General features: G+C 42.5%; 1 protein-coding gene across 2 annotated transcripts in view; it reads right to left on the bottom strand.

Annotated features, from left to right (window-relative positions):
• Positions 1–27,974, bottom strand: part of RTN1 (reticulon 1) — a 225,257-nt gene that overhangs the window by 88,698 nt on the left and 108,585 nt on the right. For both annotated transcript variants that reach the window (XM_044230060.1, XM_044230059.1), the window contains exons 2-3: positions 10,790–11,563; positions 2,525–3,277 (exon numbers count right to left, since the gene is read on the bottom strand). In XM_044230060.1, the coding sequence (XP_044085995.1) occupies positions 2,525–3,277; positions 10,790–11,563 (1,527 nt within the window). The remainder of the gene's footprint in view (positions 1–2,524; positions 3,278–10,789; positions 11,564–27,974) is intronic.

Below are 27,974 nucleotides of genomic sequence, written 5' to 3'. Positions count from 1 at the left end.
TGTCTCTGTGCAACAGCACCAGAGGCCTTTGAGAGGCGCAAAAGATCCAAAAATAGACTTTATGAAGCCATGGGCACCAGGATACCCTGGCACTCCTTGGCAGTCCATATTACAATGCCATCAGATATTTGCCAGACCTTATTCTAAATATTTCTGGACCTTCCTGCCACTTAGCTCAGCATCAGCCCCACAGCTCCAAAGCCATGGGCTTCGGAGGGCAAGAGCAGGCAACCATAGAGGCTGACCTGACTTCACTGTTGACGGAGTCCTGCTAGACCTGAGCACAGTCCTACAGTCCACAGACAGTGACTAAGAACTGCCTGGGGGAGGCTGGGCAGCACTGATCCTCTAACCTGCTGAGATGGAGTAGGTGAGAACGGGAGGAACCTCAGAGCTCAAATAACGTGCTGGCAGCACTGAGTCATCCTGCCAAGACCTCTGGTGCTTGGCTGCCCCAGAACAGCCTTTTAGACTTTACAGAGAATGTGGCTGAGCAGTTGTTCTGGCAGGAGACTGGAATTCAAAGAACCCCTCAGTGCAGAGAGCAGAGGTTATTCACGATGGCATGCCTGACTTGTTTAAAAAGACTGCCACTCTCTCCTCTCTCATGTCTAAACTTGGCAGCAGAGGGTCCAAGCCATATGGGATAACTTGCACAGAGATGAGAATGGCACCAGAATTGGCCAGAAAAGATGCCTGAAGCCTTTGCGTTCACAGCTGTGGTTTTCCTCCGCCTTAACCCTTCATCAGACATCGGGTCACTCTGTCAGTCCCAGCTGTCGTGCTGGTCTCTCAGATTTATTAGAGAGAGAAACGGGCCTGCACAATTTTCTCCTTATTAGCCTTCTGATGTATTTGCTTCTGAGAATAAACATATTTGAATAGCATGGCACACATGGTGTCTCTTTCAGAGACATTTTTTGGAGGATAAAATGGAAACACAGGTCCGTTCAAGTACAGTGATACGAACTTGTACTCCGCAAAACACAAGCTCCACTGCTTCAGGATGAAAGGGATGGAAGATTGCTCATGCTTACGCCATTTCCCGGGGCTCCCTGCAACTTGCAGGGTCCTTCCCCATCACAGTCAGAGTGGAAGCAAAAGAATCCAAAACTGGTTTTGATCTTCACCTAACGAACATGCATTCCCACTGTTCAATCTGTCACCAAATATCCTCACTACTGCATGCACTAAAGATACTTCAAACTCTCAAGGAAGAGTTATTTGGGAAATCAAAGGCCAATTCTATGGGACCCTACATGATGCCATGTGTCTAAGCCACCAAGCAACCACATAGCAAGTGTTATCTCTTTATCACATCCCTCTCAGTTCCCCTGTTCCAATGTGCTGAAGAATTTAGAGGCCGCTTCTAATCTACAAAGGGAAAGATTTGCACTCTGTATTTATATGAAACACTTTAATTGCTACCAGTATCACTAAAGTTATTAGCATATACACAGGAAGGAGGGTATACCCTTGAAATCATTTATCCCCCAAGGGCAAAATACTTTGAAAGAAGCAGAAAGCAGAGGAGATAGGCAGGAGGGGGCTTTGAATAAAGCTGTGATTTGGGGGTTGGTTTTAAAGTTCTACCTGGGTGTTCTCCACCCAGGAGCTGGAGAGATGTTCCCTCCTTCACACAATGTAGCCCACATGCCAGACTGCACAGGACCTAATTTATTCACTCACTCTTCGCTTCCTTTCCTGAATTCTGCGTTGCAGTCAGGTGGGGTAGATTTGGAAAGAAGAATGTTACACATTCTTCACATACAATGTCTGAAAGATAAAATAACACCTTCCATTTCTCATACATTTGAAGACTTCAAGACTTCTTGCAGGAAAAGTAGAATGGCCAAATTAAAATCATTCTTCAATTATAAGTGACTTGAAAAATTAACTTAGGCCTTGCTGAAGAAGAAAAAAATTCTGGAATTAACTTTGGTCCCTGTCTTTCCTGACTAGCCAGGACACACACAGACACACAAATCTGGACCTTATCAAGGTCCAAATCCCTTGTTCCTTGTGTAAGAGAAAGGAAGGTGCTGAGATCCAGGTGGCCCAGGTATGAACCAGTTTGGCCAGTGAAATGGAGGTGCTCACTACAGTGGGTTCCAGGGCCTACAAGGCTGGAGTCACTCCCCATCACGGAGGGGTAGGGGATAGAAATGAGCAACCATCCCTTCCCAGGTGAGGAAATCCAACTAGGGATGAAAGACAGGAGGCTTTCATTCCATCCAGGAGATCTCGGCATAGACACAGAAGCGCTCATGACTGGGGATGCAAGGATTCAGCCAGCCCAGCGGGGCTGCTTGCAGCACGAGGCTCTGACACCCAAGTCCCGACTGTGACTCTGACTCTCCTCATTATCTCCTTCCCATCCTCTCCTGGTCTCTGGTCAGCTATTGGGCCAGCCAGGACTGGGCCATAGGGCTGGGCCTGAAACCCCACTCTGCGGATGTCAGAGCACCCAGGGAACGAACAGCTTGCAACCAAGTTGCTGTAGTGAGAAGAGCTGTCACTTTACCTTGTTGCTTACTGAGGAAGAGCAGAGGGGCGTCGACGCCAGGACCTCGCAGCTCAGGGCTCGCTGCAGCCACCGGGCTTGGGCTGGGACTCACAGCTTCCTCAGGTTTCCCCTGGGCGGTGGGCCCCTCCGGTGGCGCCGGGGCTCCGTCCTCAGAGGGCAGCTCAGGGCCAGCATGGGGGGCGACCGCGGGGAACTTGAGGAAAGGGCCCGGGTCGGCCATGCCCCGGCGGCTGGCTGCGCCCTCCTCGGCGTGGGCGCCCGGCTCCTCCCTGATGGCGTCCAGGGCTCCTGGCTTCATGGGGGGCGAGTCCTGCTCCCGCTTGGGGCTCTCCTCTGAGGCAGAGGACGCGTCGCATGACTCGATGATGAGCTCGCTGTCTAGCTCAGCCTCGCGTTCCTCCCTCAGGATGCTGTACTGGATGGACGGCGAGGCCGGCGATGGTGGCGGGCCGCCCACGTGGCCGAAGGTCACGTAGCCGGAGGGCAGCGCATCCTCGGCGGCCAGCGGGTCCTCGGACACCAGCTCGATCTCAGAGTCCCCCGACTCCGCGCTGCTGGCCTCATGGTCCAGGGGGCTGGGGATGGTTGGCAGCCCGGACCTGGCTTTGGCCTCAGGCCTGTTGGTCCCCTGGCCCGCCGGCCGTGGGCTCTCCGTTGTTTCATAGGATAACCCCTTTGCTTCTTTAATGGCAGTGATCAGCTCATCCTCGGAGATGCTGCATTTCCCCTGGGATTCTGCAGCAGATGGTTCTGTCGTCCCACAAAGCGATAAAGAGCCAGAGAGGCACACACATAGACAGACAGATGGACACAGACAGAAGAAATAAAACAAAATTCCATTAGGAGAGATGTTTTCTTGTTGCTTGAGAAACACGTATCTCATTAGGACAGAAATAGTCTGTTTCCAGGGCTCTGCTGAAAAGGCAGGCCACCTGAAGGAAAAGGCTAATTACTGTTATGGCCCAATTAATCAGAGTTTTACGTACCTATCTATCTTCATCTAGTTACTTTAAAAAAAGGACAAAGCAATTTCTTAGCAACAGTCCCTCAGTTGGTTTTTCTAATTCAATATGGTGAAGATTCTAGAAGTCATGGTTTTAATTTCTGATTCATTCTCTCTGGGAAGTTTTCCAGGTTCACAGATTTCATCAGGTAATCTGATGTACCAAACTGCCTATTTTGGCCCACCAATATCAACAAATCTGAAAAGACACCCATTACTCCTTATTCATTGTTTTCTTTTCATGTTTCCCCTTTCAGTAAGACAAAGAAAGCTTAGTCTGGATCCTTATATGCAATTTGACTTCGGAGCTTTACATTTCCTGTAAGAACCAATACCTTTACTTTTTTTTTTTTTAGTGAAAAGTATAACAAAGTAGAGCAATATAAGAGAAAATTTTTGCCAGTTCTACTGAGCAGGCTGTGAAGACGACCATAAGGCCCAATGCCCCGGGCTTCTAATGACGGAGCCCATGGAGCCCAGGATCATTCATTTTCCTCTCTTCCCTTCCTCTTGAAAAGAACAAAACCCAAGAGTCACCCCCAGTCCCCTGGGTGAATGCCTGCCTTCTGCCTGATGTTTATCCAGATGGCCAGAAAACTTCACCAGCAATCTTGCTGATATTTCTTTCCCTTGGATGAGACTACCTGGGATTACCCATGACAACTGTTTTGGGGAGCTTGGTTTTTCCCTTGTCACACAGCAGGACCTTATTTCAGAATATCCCAGACAGTGGTCTCTGGCCCTTTTATAAGCAAGAAATATTCATCATTTCTCCAAAGCTTTGAGGTCACATATTTGGGGGTTGAGGAGAGCAGACTATGGCTAGGTAATCTGTTGCTTTAGAATTGTGGGGGAACCCTCATGGACAAACCATTTCAGATTTGTCTAATTCTTTATAAAGCAGAGTTGATTTTATCCTTTATCCATACAGCATTCATTCATCTTATTAATTGAGAACGTACTATGTGTTAGACTCTCCTCTAGGCATTTGGGACGTATTAGTGAATGAAATAGGTAACAAAATCTCTGCTTATATTCTAGTGGGAGGAGAATACAATACATAATTATATATAGTAAATGACTAAAGCATATAGTAGGTAAGATATTAAGTGCTGTGAAAAAATTAGAGCAGGGTAAAAGGACCAGAAGGGCTGGGAGAAGGTAGGGATTTAACTACAATTTTATTTTTTAAAAAATATTTTATTTATTTATTTGACAGAGAGAGAGAGCACAAGTAGAGGGTAGCAGTAGACAGAGGAAGAGGGAGAAGCAGGTTCCTAGCTGAGCAAGAAGGACACAGGCCTTGATCCCAGGACTCTGGGATCCAGACCCAAACAGAAGACAGATGCTTAACCAACTGAGCCACGCAGGCACCCGTGAATCTGCAATTTTAAATATGGTAGCCAAGACAGACCTCACTGAGAAGGTAATCTACATTCAACACTTGAGGAGTCAAGAGCGTGACTCATGACAATAATCAGAGGAAGAAGCATGCCAAACAGTGGGAAACCATAGTGGAAAGGCCTGGAGGTAGGAGCAACGATGATTTCTAGGTATCACAGATGCCCAAAGGGTCTCACCAAGTCCTGCTTGTACAACATTTCTAGGAGACCAGGAAGTGTGCGGGCAGGGGCTGGGGCTCAGAGGCCTACAAGCAGCCCTGCAAGGCAGCCTGCCCTGTGAGCAAGCTGGCCTAGAGCTCGGTGGACCAGGAGACTGGCTAGTGTACACTCGTGTTCTACAACCAGGAGCCCTGAGAGGCTTTATATTTATGTGATGATATGATTAACATCTGTCTCTTCAGCCTTCCCCGCTTTCTCTGACCCGAGACCAAAGCCCCAGGAGGGCAAAGGGCAGCCATTTTTATGACCATGAACATCTTTTTGTTCATGGTCATATCTCCAGCACCTAGTGTAGGGTCTAGCTAATGTGAGGACAAGCTCAAATCTTCAAAACAGTGGTTCTTACTCATGTGTATGACTCAAAATTCCCCTCAGAGATTTTGCCTTAGTTGAAGTAAGTCTGAAGAGGCCTACCACCTGAATTTTATAACTCCAAGGGTAGTTCTTCTTCTTCTTTTTTTTTTAATTTGAGAGAGAGAAAGATTGATTACAAGCAGGGGGAACAAAAGGCAGAAGGAGAGGGGAGAAGCAGGCTCTCCATGGAGCAGGGAGCTAGTCGAGAGGCTCAATTCCAGGACCCTGAGATCATGACCTGAACCAAAGGCAGATGCTTAACCCACTGATCCACCCAGGTGCCCCTCCAAGGGAAATTCTAATAGTCACCTCTAGTTAGGGTTGGCAGACTTGACAAATAAAAATAGAGGACATCCGGTTACATTTGAATCTCTGCTAAACTCCTTATTTTTTTAAGTGTATATCCCATGACATTTTATTAGTATTTTATTAGCAACCCTACCTCCAGTTGAAAACCACTGAGGTAGAGCACTCAGAAAAAGCTCAGGAATCCTGCTTCATTTACTCAAGACTAATGATAGTATAAGACAGCTGTGGGATATAGGACAGAAGGGCCTGATGTATTTCATCTTGGGCAGGTGAAGGTACTACCCTGAAGAGAATCCAACCTTATTATGAGTTAAAAGCTTCTCAGTAGAAATTAATATTTGTCCTTTGTTCTTCATGAGAACCAAAATTTCAACCAAGTGCTAAGAGGAATCAGGGGAAAAAATGAGAACAAAATAGAAGTTTTTGTACACTCAGTATTAAAATTCATGGGCCTATGGTTAAGATATTGGTTATTATGTGTCACAACTGATACAGCAAAGCTAGCAACAGTCAGCAAAAATACAAGAACAGATTATAAAAACTGAGGTTAGAACTGTGCTGCCTGGGGAGATGTGTTTGCTGCTGCTAGTAATAATTATGATGATAGAATTTAGAATGATAAAAAGCAAGGGGAACATGGGTCAGGTTGCCAAGTCGCAGATGCCACCATCCAGCTGTAAATGATGCTGACATTCGGGTCTAGCCTTTGCTCTGGACTCATTCTTCACTCAACATACAGAGGAATCATTTGAAAACATACATCCGATCCTGCCACTCTTCCCTTCCTCCTCCCCACTCAGGCCGTATTGACCTTGCAGCTGTTCCTTAAACACAGGAGACATTCCCTGGCTCGGGGCCTCTGCACTGGCTGTCCCCTCAGCCTGGGCCCTCTTCCTCAGGTATCTACATGGCTTTCTGCTTTCCCCTCTCCCCAGTTCAGGTCTCTGTTCAGAGCCCTCAGCAGGGAGAAAACTTTCCTCACAACCACCCTCATCACTCTTTTACACCGCATGTCGCTTTATTTTTCTTCATTACCATTATAAATATCTGATATTATATATTTATTTATTTGTGTGTAAGCCCTCCCAATAAGAAAGCAGACAGAAATCTTGTTAGGTTTCAGCACTGCATCCCCAGTGGTGATGGGACAATGCTTGGCATGGATAAAATGGCCAACTCATACTTGTTAAGTGAAGGGATGAATGAAGGAAGGAAGGAATGTCAATTCCCAGAGTAGACCCTCCAATGGTTTCCTGTTGTGTATGATACAAAATCCTAACTCTCCATCCTAGCATATGAATCCCTGAAAGATCTTGGCCCTGCCCACCTCTGCAACTCTATTCTATGTCATACTTATCCTTTGCTCTTATAAAAATTAATAAAGGGAAACCTCATTAATGTAGAGCTGGGAAGCTAGAAGGGGCCACTATACCACTCAAAGGCAATTACAGACCTGTCAATTATAGACCTCAACAGAAGAATCTTCAACAGGAAGGGATGATCACTTACATGCCCCAACAAAAAAAGAGGTACATGAATCTTCTAGGAGAAGCTAATTATCTCCGCAACTCAGTCAAGAAGGAACCATCATTGAATCTGAACTCTTGCTTTTCTCCAATGGATTCTCATTCAAAACAACCACTCCCAATTTCATCTGTCTTATCAATAAAACAGTGTTCCTCTCCTCTGTTGGACTTGCCTATGGTTTTACCATAGATAGCATGTCCTGAATTGTAATGATCTGCTATTCCTGAATAAACAAATGTTTGCTGGCAAAATAACTATTTTTAAAGTCAACATTTCTTTATACCATCTTTCAATTCTTAAATAACACAGACTTGGGGCCTGTGTGCTTGCTTTCCTCTGTACCCGGAGTCTCCTTTTTGCTTCTTCCTTTGAATTGTGGGCTCCTTCTCCTCATTCAGATCTCAGATCACATGTCACGTCCTCAAAGAAGCCATCCTTGACCCCTTCACACCCAACATTCTATCACTCCTTATAGGAGTCAGACTGTGAAATTTCAGGGACTATGAAACTGATTTACTTCTTACTGCTTGTTTCTTACTAAGGGAAGATGGAGTGGTTTAATAATGACGTCTCAATTACTGTCCTTTCTGAGGCTAACATCTCAAAGAACATCCATGACTGCCATAATGTAGTCCTAGGCATGGTGTCAGAAACAATATGGTGCCAGTGGGTCAATGGTCTGGCATGTGTCAGGACACTAAGCATGTTTTCTTAAAGTGCTTCGCTTGTATTCATGACTTATTTGGGCTGAGAAGAAACTTTCAATATGAAAGCTGTAAGAATTTTTGCCTCTGAACCTCAGAGTATATTATTTAACATGATGAAAATAGTTCAGCACTTTGGAGAAAATTACAAAATGGAATAATTTACTGGAATTGAAGGAAATTCTTTAGACTCTTTGTTTAAGCTTCAGGGTCTGTGGCTAAAATTGTTATAAATGAGAACTTCTCCTGATTCATAATTCACATAATTAGAATTACTAGAATTAGATAGATAATTAGAATTATTATTATTATTATCAGAGTGTCACATGGCCAGAGTGCCAGGGGATCACAAGATGGGGAGGGAGCTGGGTAACGTCTTAGGATAGAAAGAACAAGGAGAAAGGCCTTAGTGACAAGGTAATTTCTCCTAACTTTGCTGTTAATTTTATTCTTCTATGTTGTCATTTGACTCAGGTATTATGATGTGAAGCATGTGTGCAGAGAGGAGCTGAACATGGGAGAGAACTATGTACTAGATCTGGGGACTTTTTCTTTCTTGAACAAACTTTGCTTAGAATGTTTATTTGGAGCAACTGCAGAAAAAAGCCGTTGCCCTAATCCAATGCTGTCAAATGTACAACCCAAGGTCATAAAACTCCAAGATCATGTCAGCCAGATCTGTCTTTGTCTTATCTTGAAGCTTCTCCAAAACCTCAATGGGCTATGGCTACTGAGGAAAAAAAAAAAAAGAGAAATTTCTTAATAATCCCTAAACTCTGAATCACAGCAAGTCTTTTTCATCAGGTCTGCGAACTTAATGTTTACATGAGGCATGTGCCATGTAAACAGACCTATATGTGCTAGGACATTTTCCCTCTTCCTGAAGTTCTTCTAAAAACAACCACCAGACAACCCCATAGCTTGAGAAAACACAGCTGATAATACAGCTTACCTCTTCAGAGTATCAATATCTTTATATCATTGAATAACAGAACGGTTTTATGATGTATTATCACAAAGACCATATGGAGGCTTCAGGACTCAGATATGTTGCTACTTCATGTGATAATCTGAGATAAATCACATCTAATCCATTTGGGGCCTCAGTTTCCTTATTTGTTGTCACTACTGACAACATTGCTTGTTGTCACTACTGACAACAATTTACATTGCATGGAAATTCATTGTGGACTCATTCCTCCATCTCCTTGAACCTCCTTGGACTGGAAGGCCCTCCTGCCCCTCCTCTTCACCTGTATATTTCTTCCTGCTTCATTCACCTGGGAGATGCTGGACTCCCAATGCTCCTCAGCACTCTATGTTTCCCTCTCTCAGAATACAAATCACACTGGGGTGTGATGGTCATCTGTTCCACTGGAAGGCAGAAACTGTTTTTGTTTGTTTGTTTTTTCAGTCCTGGCCTCACCAGTACCTAGGAGAGTGTCTGACCAAAAGAATGTATGTAGAACATGTTTGTTGGGAGAATGAATGAATTTGAAAATCAGGGTCATGGTACAGTGGATCTTTAAGACCCTTGGAGCTTTTATAGTTGAATGAGTCTGAGGTCAGGTTGGGGAAAGGGAGATTGATGCTAAAATCTTTAGAGAAACAAGACTGGAGGCACTTCCTCTAAGTCGTCTCTGACACCTGGACCTACTGCATTATGAGGATTTAGAGCCCTCACTCCTAATAGGCTTTGGCTCTGTTTTAAGACTTCAGTAAAAGCTCTTGCACCTGACTACTGAAAATTATTTTTTGTAAATCAGAAAGGTTTGCAAATCACTTTTGAGTAGGGTAAGAATGCCAGCCACTAGAGGCAGGGGAAGATCCAAGGACCTCTCATCCTCTCCATTCTGACACCTTGTGAACACTGAAAAGAGATAGACGTACAAAGGCTTCCCTTTTACCACCACGGATGGGGTGGTACAGAGTGGGCTGGGGACACTCCTGCTACCACTCTGGCCCATCACCTGGCTACAGGAGACACCTTTAAGTTTGAAAGGATATACTGAGTACGGTTTAACACCCTGCCTTGGGTCACAGTAGGACAATTTTCAAGTTGACAAAGATCAGAGCTTAGTGAATTCTGAAATTTTCTATTCTAATCAAATAAATCCTCTAAGTTTAAAAAAATAAAACTATATGGAGAACTTAAACAAAGTTAAAAGACAAAAATGACCCCAGTGAGTTTGAAGGAAAAGTATTCTTTTTTTTTTTGGTTTCCTCTCACTGCCCATGTCCGCCTAAAGACCCTGAAGTGTACTCCCACCCCCATTCACTGTACAAACTTGAAGCTGGGACAAGGAATGTGCCATGCCCTGTCCCTGGTGACCCAGCTGGTCTGGGGAGGACAGGCATGGTGCTCTCTCTGTGATGCCTCCAGGGTCCCGGAAATCCATGTGGGAAGCTAACTAGAAGCAGAGTAGCACCTGCCTCTCTGCTCTGAATGATGGAGCCCCATGAGGCTTTTCCTGTTCCTGTGTGTCATCCTTATCTCTCCCCTCAAATGAAGAAAGAAACACTTTACGAGACAAATCTGATAGGACTTCCAGGGAAATCCCAGTTCTCAACCTTTGTACCATGGGCACAGGACTGAAAAAAAATGTATGTTAATTCAATCCAGTTAAACTGAGCCTTAAAGGGATCCTATAGTAAAATATTTTGAATACAGATTCACATTCCTTTAATATTCATATCTCCATATCCTGCATTTCCCTAAGGCAGGGAACACTAGTTCCCTTACCTGTCCCAGAAGATGGGGGCGTGACGGATCCCGGGCTGTCATCTTCAGGCTCTGAGACAGTGACTGTGGGGACTGTGTCAGGACTTGGTTTCAGACAGACATCTTGCTTCTCAGGGGTCTTCTCTTGGGCTGCGGTTTCAACAGAAGGCTCGATTTCAGTCAGTGTGATTTTGACAGGGGCAGTGATCAGAGGAGCACTGTGCTGTTCTTCAGAGAGATCATCTATATATGGTGCAAATGTTGACTCTTCAAATAAATGGTCCTTGAGAATTTTTCCCTCCACAGGTACTGGTTTCTCAGGTTCACGGGCCTCTTCAGATTTTGTTGAGATACCAATGTCCTTATTCTTAAAGTCCAAGCCTTTCTCTTCCAATGTGGGATGACATTGCTCCCGATGTTTCACCTCCTCTGGCCTAGTTATGTCAATGTATTTATAGGCTTCTGCTTTCATCTGGTCCAGGGGGTCTGCTAAGATCTTGTTCACTTCGGTGGACTCTGCAGGAGTCATCTCAATTCCAGAATCAGAACTAAATAAGCCACGAGGCTCCGTCCCAGGCACGTCTGGTAAGGAGGGCCCGGGGGTACTCAACTCCTCAGGGCTCTCAGAAGTGGTGACTTGGCCATTTTCCTTCTGAAGAATTCCCGTGAAATATGTAGAATCCTCCTGAGGTGGGTAACAGATGTTGGAAATCAGAGATGTGTAACACGATCCTTCCCCATCTTTTGATGCTGCTGAAAAGGTGTGCTCCATGGCACTGGAGACATCTGCCGCACCTAGGAATCAAGACAGCAGCAGACAGTGAGTGGGCGTCTGTCATCGGTTCACTCTCCTGTCTAACCACTCCCTCCCCCCACCCCACCCCACGTCCTGTGGAGACATTGCGTCCTTCCCCCTGAAGCCCTTGGAGTTCCCTTGGCGCACACTCAAGTTCATTTTCCTTGTCTCCCTCCCAGCCCATGGAACTGGTGTTTTCCTGGGGGCAGAGCACACAGGTCCACATGAGCTGCCACACCCAGAATAGTCAGGGACATGTCTCAGCGGAGGGGAAAGCTGATGTTTCAAAATCTACTATCTCAGTATACAGTGACATGGTCCTTCTTGGTATTACTCAGTAGAAGCCTTCTTTGTATCTCAAGTATTAATGACTCTTTAAATACAGCTGGAAATGTAGGCTAATTCAGGTTTGTAGATGCAACAATGGGATGGCTGAGTGGTGAGAAAATTCGTCTTGGAGACTCAGAGAGCAGGGAAAGGCCTCAAGAGACCCTCTGGCCTGGCCCTTTCAGTCAGGGATACCTGGTTCACCCAGACAGGTGCTGTCTTTTCTCTTTTTAAAGGTTCTCAGAAAAAGGGACTCTTAGTTTTCCCATTGCCTCATCCCAAAGTGGTATCACCTTAATAAGCACTTCCTTATTTCTTCAGTTTTCTCCTCATCTTGTTTCCCTCCACATTCACCCACCTACTACCCATTTTCTACCATCCAGTAATATCCAAAATGACCCACTGGGAATTTCTTGTTCCACTGGTAGTGCTAAGGGCAAAACAAGTTTCTGAAGTTTGAGTCTATGCAATGTTTTCACCTGGCCTTTATTCTACTCATAAAACAGCCAAAAAATTCACTAATAACAAGCAGAAGAGGGAAAGCCTCTATAATTTTTTTTTTATAAAATGCAGCCAAAGAAGAAGAAATCTAACTTTTATTGAGGCCTAATCTTGTGTTAAGCAGTGGAATTTTACCTAATTCTCACAACTCTTTTATAAAGTAAGCCCCGCACTCTCAAAACATTGCACACACACACAAACACACACAAAGCCCTTAGGACACACGCAAAGAATATTCCAAGGCATCAATCCAGAAATGTAAAAAAAAGTAGTAGCAGTAATATAATAATATTAATAGCTAATATTTGCATGTTTGCCATGCGTTAGAGACCGTTCCAAGCTTTTAATTAATATTTATCCATTTAATCATCAAAGCAATCTGAGAAGATGGGTATTATTATTAGCCACATTTTATAGACAAGGAAATCCCAAGGAATCCCTTGGGATTCAAACCCAAGAAGTCTCAAAGTCAGGAAACATTCTCTAACACCCTCTGCACCTCCTTAAATCAGTTTGGGAAGGTTTTTTTTTAAGTAATTTTAAATCAGTTTTATTACAAATAAACTCAAATTTTGTGTTCTCTCTTCCTGGTGGCTCAAGTCACTGGTCTTCTATGGGGAATGGAAAAGCATAACACGTCTACTTCCCTCCCACCCTGGCATCTGCTGTTTTCCTTCCCTGGAGTTCTCTTCTCCCAGATACCCACCTACCTCCCCCCTTCACCACCAAGTCTGCTCAACTGTCACCTTCTTAAGGAAGGTGACCCCAACCATTCTCTCTCCAATTGCAACCAGCCCTCCCCTTCCTACTCCCTGGCAATCCTGTATGCTCCTATTCTTCTCTCTACCTTTTCTTTTTCCCACAACACTTGTCTCCTTCTAAAATACCACTTAATTAACCTATTTATTATCTATTTCTTGATTGTTGAGGTTTGTTCTACGAGGGCAGGAATATGAACATTTTGTTCACTAAGGCAGTCCAAAACCTAGAACGGGGCCTGGCACACAGTAAGTGTTCAAATACTTGCCAAATAAAAGGTATTTTGAAGTTTAGAACAAAACACAGATAACAGGATTGTGAGAAGATATGTTGGAATTACTTTAAAGCTTCTTTCTCACAGGGGCTCTGTCCACATGTAGATCTCACTGGAGGCAGGGGAATCAATCCTGAGGTATTTCTCTACACACATCTGGACATGGGGATTCTCTAGCACAATTCTCTGGACCCACTTCCAAGTGTTAGTAAGCAAGTATTCACCAGAAAGTAAGGAGGGTCTTGCCCAAGGCTATAAAGATCCTGGGGGGGAAGGGAGATGGGGAAGAGGATCTCTCTGGGAGAATACACAGTAGGTGGTTTCCAGGCCTGTGGCACAGTTATTATCACTCAGCCCCCACTTGGTGCTTCCACTGCAGGGACCACCTCAGGGCTCTGGGCCCATACGGCCTCTTCCTGGCTCATCATCCAGTCTCCTGCCTTCAGTTCTCAGACTGCATACACTGTCCACTACTCAGCCACTGGCCCCAGGGCTCTGTCCTGCCTCCCCGGAAAATCCTTCAGTTCTGCAGCCGGGCATCTGAGATGATGAGAAGGCCACATGGCCTCACTCACAGCCCTGTCTCTGCTGCTCCTCTCACTGACCTTCCACTCTGGGTACACCAAGCCCTTCCCAATCTCACACGTGCTCTGCCGGCTTTTCTAGACCTGCCTTCTACTCACCAATTTAAACTCTAAGCTCTGGATAGGTTTAAAAAATCCATCACATCACCATTGCTTTATCCTTCCAATCTTCACAACCAAATCTCTGCCTTTTAACTTCAAACCTTTACAGACAAGTAGTTTTTTTTTTTTTTTAATAAAGATTTTATTTATTTATTTAACAGAGAGAGAGAGAGATCACAAGTAGGTAGAGAGGCAGGCAGAGAGAGAGGGAGGCAGGCTCCCTGCTGAGCAGAAAGCCCGACTCGGGGCTCGATCCCAGGACCCTGGGATCATGACCTGAGCCGAAGACAGAGGCTTTAATCCACTGAGCCACCCAGACGCCCCAACAGATAAGTAGCTTTAAATGCTTCCTCCTCCATGATGAATTTGCTGACTAAACCTGTCTGAACCTGACTCCTTCCTTTTTGTCCTCCCTGCTCTTTCCTGTCGCAGCTTATTTATTCTGCTCAGGTGATGTGGCCATGTTATCTCCTACTAACCCATCACCTTTTGGAGTTTGGGCTCATGTCTAACACACTATATTGCTCACAGTAGGCACCTGATACAAAACGAATAGACGAATGAATGGACCCATCCATCAAGGAGCAAACTTACTCTATGCAGCTACTGAAAACAAATGAGCACTAACTGATGCGAGTTACAAAGTGGGTGTTTCTAATCTATGATGTGAAAGGACAGTCTAGATTTAGAGTTATTCAACAAGGGGGTGGGACCGCATCTCAGGAAGGAGAGTGTTTTGATCCCTTGAGCACTCAGAGAGGGGCCCAGCATCTGTCTAGGCAGGAATAAGCATTTGCTGGGAGATTGGCTGAGATAACTGCAGAAGTCCCTTTCAAATTGCTGAGATTTTGACATTGATTGGCTGCTCCCACAGACAGACAAAACCCCCTTTACTTCTCCCTTACCAGTAAAAGAGAATCAATATAATTTTCCCTGAGGTGATGCCGCAAAGAATAGAGGCTTCTATTGTGTAGAGATAACTAAAGGAATAAAATCAAGAGTCCATTTACATTATTTGTGAGTCTATAAGTAGAATCAACAGTTAGGAAGAACTCTCACTTCTGAAATTTTTATCCTATCAGTGCTGATCTTGTTCAAAGAGCCCAGCACAAAATTGGAAGGGCCATTTTGCCATACTCTGCAAATATCACCAACTACAGGAAGAAGAACAAAGTCATGGGATGCCTGGGTGGCTCAGATGATTATGTGTCTGACTTCTGATTTTGGCTCAGGTCATGTCTCAGGGTCATGAGATCGAGCCCCATGACCAGATCCGTGCACCCAGTGTGGAGTCTGTTTCAGTTTCTCTCTCCCTCTGCCCTCCTCTGCCTACCCCTCGTGCCTGCTCTCTAAATAAATAAATAAAATCTTAAAGTGAAGAAGGAGAAAAAGAAAGAGAAGAAGAAGGAAAAGAAGAAGAAAGTCATTGTATAAACCACACATTTTGGATGGGACCATGTCAGGGCTCTTGTAAAAGCAACAAATAATGTCCCATTTTCTTAAACTGAGCTAAATACCCTCAAAGTTTCTCTAGGTTATAACTGACTGAAATGTGTATACATTATTTAGTGCCTATCAGATAGAATTCATAAAAACAGAAAGTCCTTCTATACAGTAAATTATGTGAGAGCAGAGTCCTGTGGGACTGTTAGAACAGAGAAGCTGAGCTGAGCCTCAGGGCTCAGGAAAGCCAATTAATTCTTGTCAGGGCTTCCTGCAGAGTTGGCAGATGTAAGAACTGAGGCAGGGAGCAAAAGCCATTTGCCCCAGGTTGGAACCAATATTGTTATATTGTTAAATACAAATCCACCAAATAAAAGTGCTTTCCTTGTCTGGGCTAGAAATGACTACTTTCTTTACATAACCAAAGATTCCTTTGGAACGTCTGACTTCCTCATTCTCTCTAGCTGTTTCCTTGGTCATCTAGAAGTCTGATTTGATTTACATCAAGAGTCAGTGTGTGGACCCACAGATGCTGCCTAGGGAGGCAGAGGGACTGCGGGGGACAGCAAATTCAGTTACCTGGATGCATTTAAAATGGGATTGAACTTTAAATTTTCAACTTGCAAGTAACTTTTCAGGAATGTACTTACAATAAAAAACTGAAGGATTCCTGCACCTCTAATTCTAGCTGAAAGCTAAGTGGAAGAATGAAAACAAGCTAAAACTGCTGTTCTTTGGAGCACATGTGTGGATAAAATCAGGCTCTTGCATCCACCCATGTTCAAGGTCAGAAGTACTAATCATGAGCTAGACAAATTCAATAATTCCACAAAGGGTGGGTGTTTTATTTTATATCTTTAATTCTCTGGCAGTATTGAGGAATGAGATGGTAAAGATGACTTGCAGAAGATGCTCTTACATTTCCCAAGGAAAGTTTTAAGCCTCAAATCCTTTAGTTCTTAAATTCTGACCCATCCTCACAGAATTGAACTCCTTGGATTGGTGACCTAGAGCCTGGTTTTATATTCTGCTCTACCATTGTCAGTTGGGAGACTGTGGAAGCCTGTCTGTGCATAAGTTTACTCATTTTGAAAATGGGGGCAGGAGTGGTTCTTCTATTGGTCTGCTACAAGGATTAAATGATGTAATGCTTACTCAGCTCTTCACCTGGCACATAGTATGCCCTCAATAAAGGAGAGCAATAGATTTTATTATTACTTCCATTTTTCAAAGAGGATACCAACCATTTGTAACACATTCTTACCTATCTATTAGTTTAGGACTTTATCCATAAGGAGGTGTGACTGGGGCTTTTTGAGCCACAAGTTACACCTAGCCAGACCACACACCGGTTACTCTCTTAGGTCTGCCTTGGATGCTAGAATCCCGAGAGAGCAAGGCCATGGCTGTCTGTGCAGCCTCATGAGCAGGTGGTTGTTCCTGGAGTATTATCTAGTGATGCAACAGACATATATTCCCACATGGACATGGTGATGACTGACCTGAACCTGAAAAGTTGAAATTTACCAAGACAACAGACAGAAAAGGAACAGATATATTCAGCGTCCATGGATGAGCTTTTCCTTGCAGATAGAGCCCATTCTGACTCCTCAGGGAGACGAGAAGGGGTCTAGGGTATAAGATGATACTTTATATCTCAATAAAGCCCTTCATACTGCTTTGAAATGGAAATAGAAAATGCCAGAAAGAAAGACTAATTATACCAAAAGGTTACTCTGCACAGAGGTACATATGCTCCATTAGAGAAATCTGGTTTACCCTTCCCCCAGGATTAAAAACAAAACAAAACAGAAAACATCAATTATTGTTTGAATAGAGTCAATAATTACAGATATAGGGAATCTTAGTCCAATTAAATTGAGAAATATATTTTTAAAAGGGGGGGGTGACAAAAAAAAAGGCTGGAACGGTCAGTGGCAGTGGGGAGAGAAATACGCATTAAAATTCAAGAATTAGAGGCCAGAAGCAGTGACCCGGAATGAATTTGCATTCATTTTCCCCACAATCGTTTACCCGTAGGCTGCCCATGTGATGGATGGCTGTAGCCTACACAGAGTTTAGGCTGTGAGGCTTTTTCCCTGAAACTCCCACTCATTTTTCTTAGTGCTGAGATATCAGCAGGTGCACAGTATGGCGGCTGTGACACACTTGACAACAGAGCCATTTATGAGGGATGAATATACCAGGGCCTCTCTGTCACCCAGAAAACATTCTCCTTCTGAAATTAAGTGGTTTGTGATTTAACATGAAAAATGGGTGTTGAAAAATCCAGGTATACCCATTCTTTAAAATGTTATCTATGTGATTAGTTAATAACGTTGAAAGGCAGAAAAAAAAGAAAGAGAAAGAAAGAAAAATGAGCCTGCGTTCTCTAGCAAAATACTCGAAGCCAAAGCTGATGGCAAGTTTGCGGGATTAAGAAGATAAGTAACTACTCTTTCTTTCCCCAATTTCCTGCCTTATTTAAAGCTTGCCTGTCAGGATAATAGATTTAGCTGTTGAGATTGCAAAATTAATGTTTAATAAAAAATGATTCAGCAAGCTTTTGGGTCTTTTGTGGGTGTGTTTTCCCCTCTTATGAAAAGCCAGGACTTGCACTGCCTTTACTTTAGCAGAAAATTCTGTTAGAGGAAAGAATTTTTACTTTAACAGAAAATTCTATTAGAGGGAAAAACCTGGCCTGGCAGACAAACCACTGTCTAAGTTTCTCTGACAGTTCTCAGCATTGCCTTGGAAAGCACAAAGCTGCAGAGCACTGAGATGGAATGCGAGTGGGAATTCTGATGAGCTTGGAAGTATGGGGTATAGTTTGCCTGCTGTTCAAAGGTGAAAATGTGATTCTGTGACCTTCTTTGGGGGATAATCATTTATGGGAGGAAAGGGGAGGTAAATATTTGGCATTTACTTAGATCTTAAGAAAAAGTCCTTCGAATCCTATATAGACTTCCCATTGCCTTTTTAAACAGCTTTACTGATTATGTGAATTATATTCACAAACAATAAAATCCCCTCGTAAAGTGTAGAGTCCAGTAGTTTTTGTATATTCAGAGTTATACAACCATCATCGCTATCTAATGTACCCCCCCTAATTCAGATACATTCTACTCAGAGGCTTTCAATACAGAGAAACCTCTCGGTTACCCCAGTTACCCCGGCCATCCAAAGAATTACCTTTGGGACATAAACAAGAGCCATCCCATCCTATTTATCATTTGCTGATAGAACACTGCTCTCTGATTTCCAAAAGGAAAATAACTGGTTTTGGTCACATGACTTCAGTGCTATATATACATGAATAGTAGGGAAAAAAAGGTATACTATAAATTTGTTTGTATGTTATTGGTCCGTTTGCTCCCTCTCCCCACATAGAAGTATCTAGTTAATCCCCATAGCTCCTTTTACATGATCTTTCTCCCTTACTTCCCATTCCACGGCTACCTTTTCAGCTGGACTCTAACCACCTTCCCCTTGAATGACTGATAGGTTCCAAGCGTCTGGCTTCCAGCTTCACTGCTCCTGTGTACCACTCTGCACACGGCTACCTTATTCCTCTCCCTAAAACACTACTTTCACATGTCACTTCTCTACTCCAAAGTCTCTGGTGGCTGTCTCTACCCATCCTTTTGCTTAGAAATCAGGATCCTCTTCAATGAGGTCCCAGTCTGCCTTTATGGTTTTATATCTGAGCCTGTTCAGGAAACACATTTAATCAAGCCCACAAACATGAGGTTTTCAACTTCTATAACCCTTACTCAAGCCCTTCCCTTCAACTTAAGGGGTCGTTTACTCCTCCCCAAATCCAAATAAAGTCACGGAAGATGTCTCATCTACTCTAGGAAGTCTCCCCTTACTCTCCACTTCTCAGTGCTTTCTCCCTCATCCCAGCTCCAAGGGCCATGACCATTTCTTTAGGGCTCATTGGCTTTTCTGCCTTGTTGTCAGCTCTTTTTCTGTATACTTGTGGAAACCTGTGTCTTATACTTCTTCATATCCCTGAGTTGCTAGCACTGTGCTTTACACATAGTACATACGCAGTACTTACTGACTGGATGACTACCTCCATATTACCATCTGACTGAGTCACATACAAGAGCATTTAGAATGAGCTTTTAATGTATTTAATCCAATTTTAAAAATTTACTGAACACTTAACCATTGCAAAGCACCGGAATGAAGGACATTCCTATGCTCATGTAGGCTTAGTAACCTGCTGTATCACAAACATTCACCATGAAGCCATTATTTATAAATAGGAATTCAGGTCCCCCTGGCTGCTTATGGCAATGAGGCTTGAGGGGATCATAACTAGAGCAGGGAGGTCTCATATGGAGCCTGGCCATTTAATATATTCTGATTCATCTTTCTGGTCAGTCATGGTGTTATCAGAAAAAAAATAAAGAAGGAACAAAATGGTTTTTTGAGGGGCAACTGGGTGGCTCAGTCAGTTAAGTGACTCTTGATTTCAGCTCAGGTCATGATCTCAGGGTCATGAGATCAAGCAACTCCCCACCCCCAATCTTTGGGTTCCACGCTTAGCAGGGAGTCTACTTAAGATTCTCTCTCTCCCTCTCCCTCTGACCCCCCAACCTTGCGAGTACTCTCTCTCTAAAAAATAAAAAGCGGCGGGGGGAGGAGGGTCGGCGGTGGTGGTAGTTCCTTTGAGGTCATCTAATCCCAGAATTTCATTCACGAGATTAAGATCAACTATTTCCCAACTTTAGTTTGAATATTTGCATTGATGGTTTATCTCACTGCTTGCTTTGCAAACCTAGTTATTAGTAAGGTTATAGTCAAGATTCTATGCCCTGGGGTGAAATTCAGGACTCTGAATACTAACTCCAACATTTACTGGCTGTGTGAACGCGGGCAGATTTCCTAATGCCTTTGTGCTTCAGTTTCGTCTATTAACAATAATTACCACCTCCTAGGATTTTTACAAAGACTAAATGAGATATTGGAATCAAAGCATTAAGCATCATGCTGATACATATGAAGGACTCATTATTGTTTTTAAAATTTAACTTAAATATACCTCCCTATTGCTTTCAGCCTTTAGTCCCAGGTTTGTCTTCATATTCTATTAGTGGAAACAGATACCTCAAATAATTAGTAAACAATATGGCATATAAAGAGCTAATCCCCCTAAAATATAGTGAGTTCCTAGAAACCAAGAAGAAAAAGCCACCAATCCATTTACTTAATAATAGACAAAGGACAAGAATAAATACTTTGCATGGAAAAGTCAATATAAATAACCTCAGAATATAAAAATGCAAGTTAAAACAACCCTTAAAATAACATTTCTCTGTTTTCAGACTGGGTAAAACTCAAAAAATGTTTGGCTATACACTCTTTGGTGAGACGGGGGGGAAAAGGCATTCTCGTACCAAAATACAGGCTTGTAGGATGGTATATTATGTACCCCTAGGGAGGGTAATTTGGCAGTGTCTCTCCACATTATAAACTCATTTTCTTTTTGAACAAGCACTCTTACATAAATTATTCTATAGACATACTTGCACATGTTTAAAAGTGAATGTGAACGGTGGCTCAGTTGGTTAAGCAGCTGCCTTCGGCTCAGGTCATGATCCCAGCGTCCTGGGATCGAGTCCCACATCGGGCTCCTTGCTCGGCAGGGAGCCTGCTTCTCCCTCTGCCTCTGCCTGCCACTCTGTCTGCCTGTGCTCACTCTCTCTCCCTCTCTCTCTGACAAATAAATAAATAAAATCTTTAAAAAAAAGAAAATGTTAAAAAAAAAAAGTGAATGTGAACAAAGCCATTCATCACAGCATAGTTTGAAATAACAAAAACTGGAGTCAACTCAAATATCCAGGATCAGGGCCTGGTCAAACAAATTATGTACTTCTTCACACAGAATACTGTGTGGCTGTACAAAGGCATGAAGATAACATACATGTACTGATACAGAAAGATTTCCAGGTAAATATTGTTAAGTGAGAAGATGCACAAAATAGGTTATAGATATAAACACAGATATACAGAATGCCAACTTTCTTGTAAGCAAAGGGGAAAATAAGAATGTATGTTTGTCATTTGTTTGTATCTGCATAAAGAAACTGGAAAAAAACTGAGAAATTATTTATTAACCATGGGGTTGCAACAGGATAGAGAGTAATACAAATAGAAGGGAGACTTTTCATTGTGTCCTTCTCTTTAAAAACAATTTTCCTTTTCCCAAAAGAATGTATACTATTTAAGATATTAATTTCATTTTGAAAAAAAGAAAAAGAAAACAATGCAGGATAAGACACTAATGTAATTATGTGGCACAAGCTCTGATGGGAAGCCCCAACCCAGCTTCCTTGTTGCACATGACAGACAAAGATGTGAAGACAGGGAGGTCCTCCTCTCTTCTGTTCTGATGGCTCAGGCTAAAACCTCATTTTCTTCTTTACATGTTGTGTTCTCTTCCCACTGAGTTCTGAGGAGACACAGACTACAACTTGTGCTCACTGCTTCCTTGGTGCTAGGCACACTTGCCAGCAAATAGATTTTATTTTGTAAATACTTATGGAATGAACAAATGTGTTTCCAAGCTCATCATACTGGTTTCCACTGGGGGATGGATACACTGTAGCTTGTCCTCTTCCCTCTAAAATCTGACCTGGACCTGACTACAAGTCGATGAGAAGAGTGAGACAGTGAGAGAATTTCCCCTACCAATTTTGATCCCCTTGACTTAAATTTCCTATTTTTATTCACTTTTTAATTTCACTTAATTTAATTTTAATTCCAGTATAGTTAACATACAGTGTTATATTAGTTGCTGGCTTATAAAATAGTGATTCAACACTTCTATACATCAGCCGGTGCTCATCAGGACAAGTGTGCTCCGTAATCCCCATCCCCGTACCCACCTCCCCTCTGGTCACCATCAGTTTGCTCTCCAGAGTTAAGAGTTTGTTTCTTGGTTCACAAATTTTTACACCTGCCACCCTGCACTCTTAGGTCACATTGCTTTTGCAGCTAACCAAAACATGTGGATAATATAAGGGTTTTTTTTCCCCTCTAAATGACTGCATAATTTCAAAATGTAGTTTTAACCATAGTACTGGGTGTACTTCATAACCTTGAAAGACATCAAAGACAGAGGCAATGAAGATTCATGATAATGAATGGCCTATGATAATGATGCCTATGACCTGCATCTATCACTTTGAACACACTGAAGAAGACCCTGGGAAGGGGATTTACCTCAGTCTGGAATAAGCCCCCAAATCAAGCTAATGCTGATGTTGGACTTAGGATCTTCTCATTAGAATGTGTCTTATAAAGGGAAATGTATGGCCACAAAGCCTGGGGCCATCCCTGTAGGGCTATCCGCAGTCCACACTGTCTTGACAAAAAAAAAAAAAAAAAAAGATATTCTTCTTCGGGTGGACACAGATCTACACCACAGGCTTGCAACCTCTGCAAAAGGTCTTGGGTTTTGTGCCAGTGTTGGGCATTGAACATAGGTCACAAAGATCTCTGGGATCTAAAACAATGTCATGGAAAGCTGTGAGGGGTACATAAGGAAGGACAAATGAGGATGTCAACTGAGGGAAACCACTGTTACAAAGATGACATGGTGTGTCACGTGTCTTGGCGTGGTATGAAGTATGCTACAGCATACCGTGGCATGGTGTGGTGTGTGGTGTGGTGCCATGTGCCGTGCCATGGTGGCATGATACAACATGGCATATGGTGTGCTGGGCTTCTGGGTATGGCATTTAGGGACAGAAAAATCACAAGCATCAAGAGGACTTGGAGTTTCATCTCTATCAACTTACTGACCTTTACCGGCATTAAACTCTCAGGAAAAGAGGAAGTTAACCACAATAATTAACATTTAAGTTACATGCTTACTATGCTCCAAACAAGTTAATTGAGCAGATTGTCTCATTTTAAGCTTTAACAGTTTATGAGACTTTTTCTTTTTTTTAAACCACACTCAGGCTATTGATAGAGACACTGAAGCTTTGAGAGGTCAAGGAATTTGCTCTGAGGAACACAGCCAGAAATGACAGGACCAGAACTTGGATTTAGGACTAATCGGACTGCAAAGCAGATGCCATTAGCACTATTCTCAGAATTGCCTGGAGGATTAAAGGAGACTAAACAGTTTGTGGCTGCCTTCTTAAGCAAAGCTAGATGGATCTAATTTGGAGTCACGTCACAGCTAATAATGCAGCCAAGTAGAAAGAAATGGTCTCTGCACAGTCTTAGCACAAGGCAGACTCAATGGCCGATCAATGTTCATTCCTTACATAAATCGTTAAGTGACTGTGGCAAGAAAGTGTGTATTCTAGTACTTAGGATTTAACTGGGAGAATATCAAAGTGGATATTGGGTAGAAGAGAAGGCTTTTATTTTGAAATGTGATTATCATTAGCTACCATTTTGCCTTTATACAGCATTTCTTCTTCCTCAGGTATTCAAAATCTAACTCCTATGTTTTGCGACTCATGCAATATTTGAAATTTAATTTGGGGTTTTGAGCATTCCTAATTTCAAACATTATCTCATATTGGAACATATCTTATAAAACAGAAATATGTGAATGATATGTTGGGACAAATTAGCTTAAAATTGGAATTTGGGGGGTGCCTGGGTGGCTCAGTGGGTTAAAGCCTCTGCCTTCAGCTCAGGTCATGATCCCAGGGTCCTGGGATCAAGCCCTGCATCGGGCTCTCTGCTCAGCAGAGAGCCTGCTTCCTCCTCTCTCTCTGCCTGCCTCTCTGCCTACTTGTGATTTCTGTCTGTCAAATAAATAAAATCTTTAAAAAAAATAAATTAAAAAAAATAAAATTGGAATTTGGGACACATCAGTTGGTAGATCCTTTGACTTTCACACACACACACACACACACACACACAGAGTCAAGATCAAAATATAAGTAGAGAATTTATTCTACTAGGTGTATAGAAAATAGCCCCAGATGTAGCCATACTAACCAACGAAAGTGACAAAAAGATTAATGTCCTTTATCAACAGAACATCCATTTTGCTCCTCTGAGCTCTCTGATCTGTGGGCTGAGGTAAACTGTGTCCTTCAAACAAGACCATAATGCAGCCATTGATGTGCCTCAGTTTGGGAGCATTGATCCAAGTGGCTCTCAGTGCTAAGTCAGGAAACTATAGAAAGATTTCTTTTCTTCCCACTTTCTTTCCCCAGGAAGAAAAAGGACAGTAAACAACAAGCAATAAATTCAAAACATACATAATTTCTGAAATTCATATAAAATTTCAATCATCTGTACATTCCAAGGGGGTAACTAAAATATTGGGTTTTTCTACCCAATATTTCTACCCAATATTGGTGTGATCTACCTAAGTGATAAATATAAATACATTGTGGGGTGTTTCTTCAATTTTTTTTTTTTTTAAGTATGCTCCATGCTGGGTTTGAACTCATGACCCTGAGACCAAGACCTGAGCTGAGATCAAGAGTCAGTGCTTAACTGACTGAACCACCCAGGTACCATTATGTTGTGTTTTTAGGAATTTTGTTTTTTTTTTTAAGATTTTATTTATTTGACAGACAGACATCACAAGTAGGCAGAGAAGCAGGCAGAGAGAAGCAGGGAGCTGAGCAGAGAGCCCGATGCAGGGCTCAGTCCCAGGATCCTGGGATCATGACCTGAGCCAAAGGCAGAGGCTTTAACCCACTGAGCCACCCAGATGTCTCGTTTTTAGGAATTTGGAGAAGGGTTGCTATTGAGAGAATAGAGACTTGCTTCGGGGATTTGAAAATAGGTATCATTTTAGAAAGGCAAAGATAAGCAACTGGAAGTTATTTTAGGGGAAGAAATAATAGCAAAGTTAAGGGCAAAATAATGAGTAGGAAAGAATCTCAGTTCCAACAGGAGATTCTGGAAACCAGAGCAAACTCCAGTCAGAAGGAGCAGCTGGGATTATGGAGCCAGCATGAGGGCTTTATAAAAGTGGGGGGATCCAGTGATTGTTTTAGAGCAATTAGTCCAAAAATAGCTTCCACAATGGTAACATACAGGCTTGGGGGGCATGTCAAATAAATTTGTGATTTTTTTTAAAATTATAAAAGTAATAATACATGATCAGTATACATTTTTTTAAAAATATAGACATACACAAGTTAAAAAGTTACAGTTCCTATCCCTACTTCTGGGTCTCTCTGAGAGAGAGAAAGAGACCTACTTTATATTTGAAAAATCAGTATTCCATAGAATGAATGTTCTAAAGTTCATTTAAGCATTCCCCTTCTGTTGGACATTTATAATGTCACTATTCTTTTGCTGTTCTAATTATGGCAATGAACATCTTTTTTTTTTTTTTGAATTTAAAGTACAGATATTTATTTATTTTTTTTCCAATTTATTTATTTTCAGAAAAACAGTATTCATTATTTTTTCACCACACCCAGTGCTCCATGCAAGCTGTGCCCTCTATAATACCCACCACCTGGTACCCCAGCCTCCCACCCCCCCGCCACTTCAAACCCCTCAGATTGTTTTTCAGAGTCCATAGTCTCTCATGGTTCATCTCCCCTTCCAATTTACCCAAAAGCACATACCCTCCCCAATGTCCATAACCCTACCCCCCTTCTCCCAACCCCCCTCCCCCCAGCAACCCACAGTTTGTTTCGTGAGATTAAGAGTCACTTATGGTTTGTCTCCCTCCCTATCCCATCTTGTTTCATGGATTCTTCTCCTACCCACTTAAGCCCCCATGTTGCGTCACCACTTCCTCATATCAGGGAGATCATATGATAGTTGTCTTTCTCCGCTTGACTTATTTCGCTAAGCATGATACGCTCTAGTTCCATCCATGTTGTCGCAAATGGCAAGATTTCGTTTCTTTTGATGGCTGCATAGTATTCCATTGTGTATATATACCACATCTTCTTGATCCATTCATCTGTTGATGGACATCTAGGTTCTTTCCATAGTTTGGCTATTGTGGACATTGCTGCTATAAACATTCGGGTGCACGTGCCCCTTTGGATCACTACCTTTGTATCTTTAGGGTAAATTCCCAGTAGTGCAATTGCTGGGTCATAGGGCAGTTCTATTTTCAACATTTTGAGGAACCTCCATGCTGTTTTCCAGAGTGGTTGCACCAGCTTGCATTCCCACCAACAGGAACATCTTCTGAATATATGACTTTTTGATAGGACCACTGAGGCTCAAGAATGTATAGTTTTAACTATCTTTCTACTTTACTACACAACTATTTGAAAATGGCCTAGTAAAACATTCTTCTATATATCAAAATGGAAGAATTAGAAGAAAACAAAGCAAAGAAGAAGCAGGAGTCAATAGTCCAGAGGCGAAGAAAAAGAGTGGTTCCACCAGATGCTATGAAAAACAGGAACCATACACCAGGACTGGCATAGAAGTACAGCCTGGAATTCCAGACCCCAAACCCAATAGCTCTGAGAGACTGGAGTAGGTGGGTTCAAAAGAAAGACTTTAACACAGAAGTTCCTGATAGAGAAGCATCACAGAGTTGAAGAGACTGAAGCTCCATCTTGAAGGATGTGGAGAATTCATACAGGCTAAAAAATAGGAAAAGTATTTCTTTTTTTTTTTTTTAAGATTTTATTTATTTATTTGAGAGAGAGAGAAAGCACGAGAAAAGAAAGGGAGGGTCAGAAGGAGAAGCAGACTCCCTGTTGAGCAAAGAGCTTGATGTGGGATGATCCCAGGACTCCAGGATCATGACCTGAGCCAAAGGCAGTCACCCAACCAACTGAGCCACCCAGGCGTCCCTGCTAAAGTTTTTCTAAGAATGGAAGTGACGGCGCTTTGATGTTCAGTCAAACACATTCACAGAGTTATGTGAATTTCTAGATATTCCATCTGAAGTTTGGACACCATCTCACAATCATCTTTTTTGAATAGTCTGAAACAAATCTGTTGTGTTTGAGGTGAAAAAGATGATTCCTTAAACAAGCTAGTATGTGAACAGTTAAAACTGTCTGAGTAAAACCACAAATAAATAAGAGCTTACAGGGGCTACTGCATTTCTTTGTTCTGTAAGATCCATAAAACGAGAGCAGAAGCCTCCTTCAAATGTGTCCTGGAAGAGGAACCAGCAACCAATTACTCTGTCAATAATTCAATATAAGCATTAAATTTTCATAGTTTTTAAAAACTCTTTAAGACAATCTACAGGACATCATCTCTGGCATCTGGTGTTTGGAACCCTCTAAGCATGACTCCCACGAACTGTACTTTGTTCCAGTTAAGGACTGAATTAACAGATTGGGCCACAAACAAAAGTCAATTCTATTTAAGTGTGTGTTTTTAAAAAATTGGTTAACAATTAACACAAAGTAATTTTGCTCAACACTGTCCCTCAACACAAAGTAGTTTTTCAAAATAAATGCTTCTTGAAGAGAGCAGTTGGAAAGA

This window comes from Neovison vison, chromosome 13 (genome assembly GCF_020171115.1).
Source record: "Neovison vison isolate M4711 chromosome 13, ASM_NN_V1, whole genome shotgun sequence".
In the NCBI taxonomy this organism is placed as follows: Eukaryota; Metazoa; Chordata; class Mammalia; order Carnivora; family Mustelidae; genus Neogale; species Neogale vison.
This window is presented reverse-complemented; position numbering and strand designations above follow the sequence as displayed.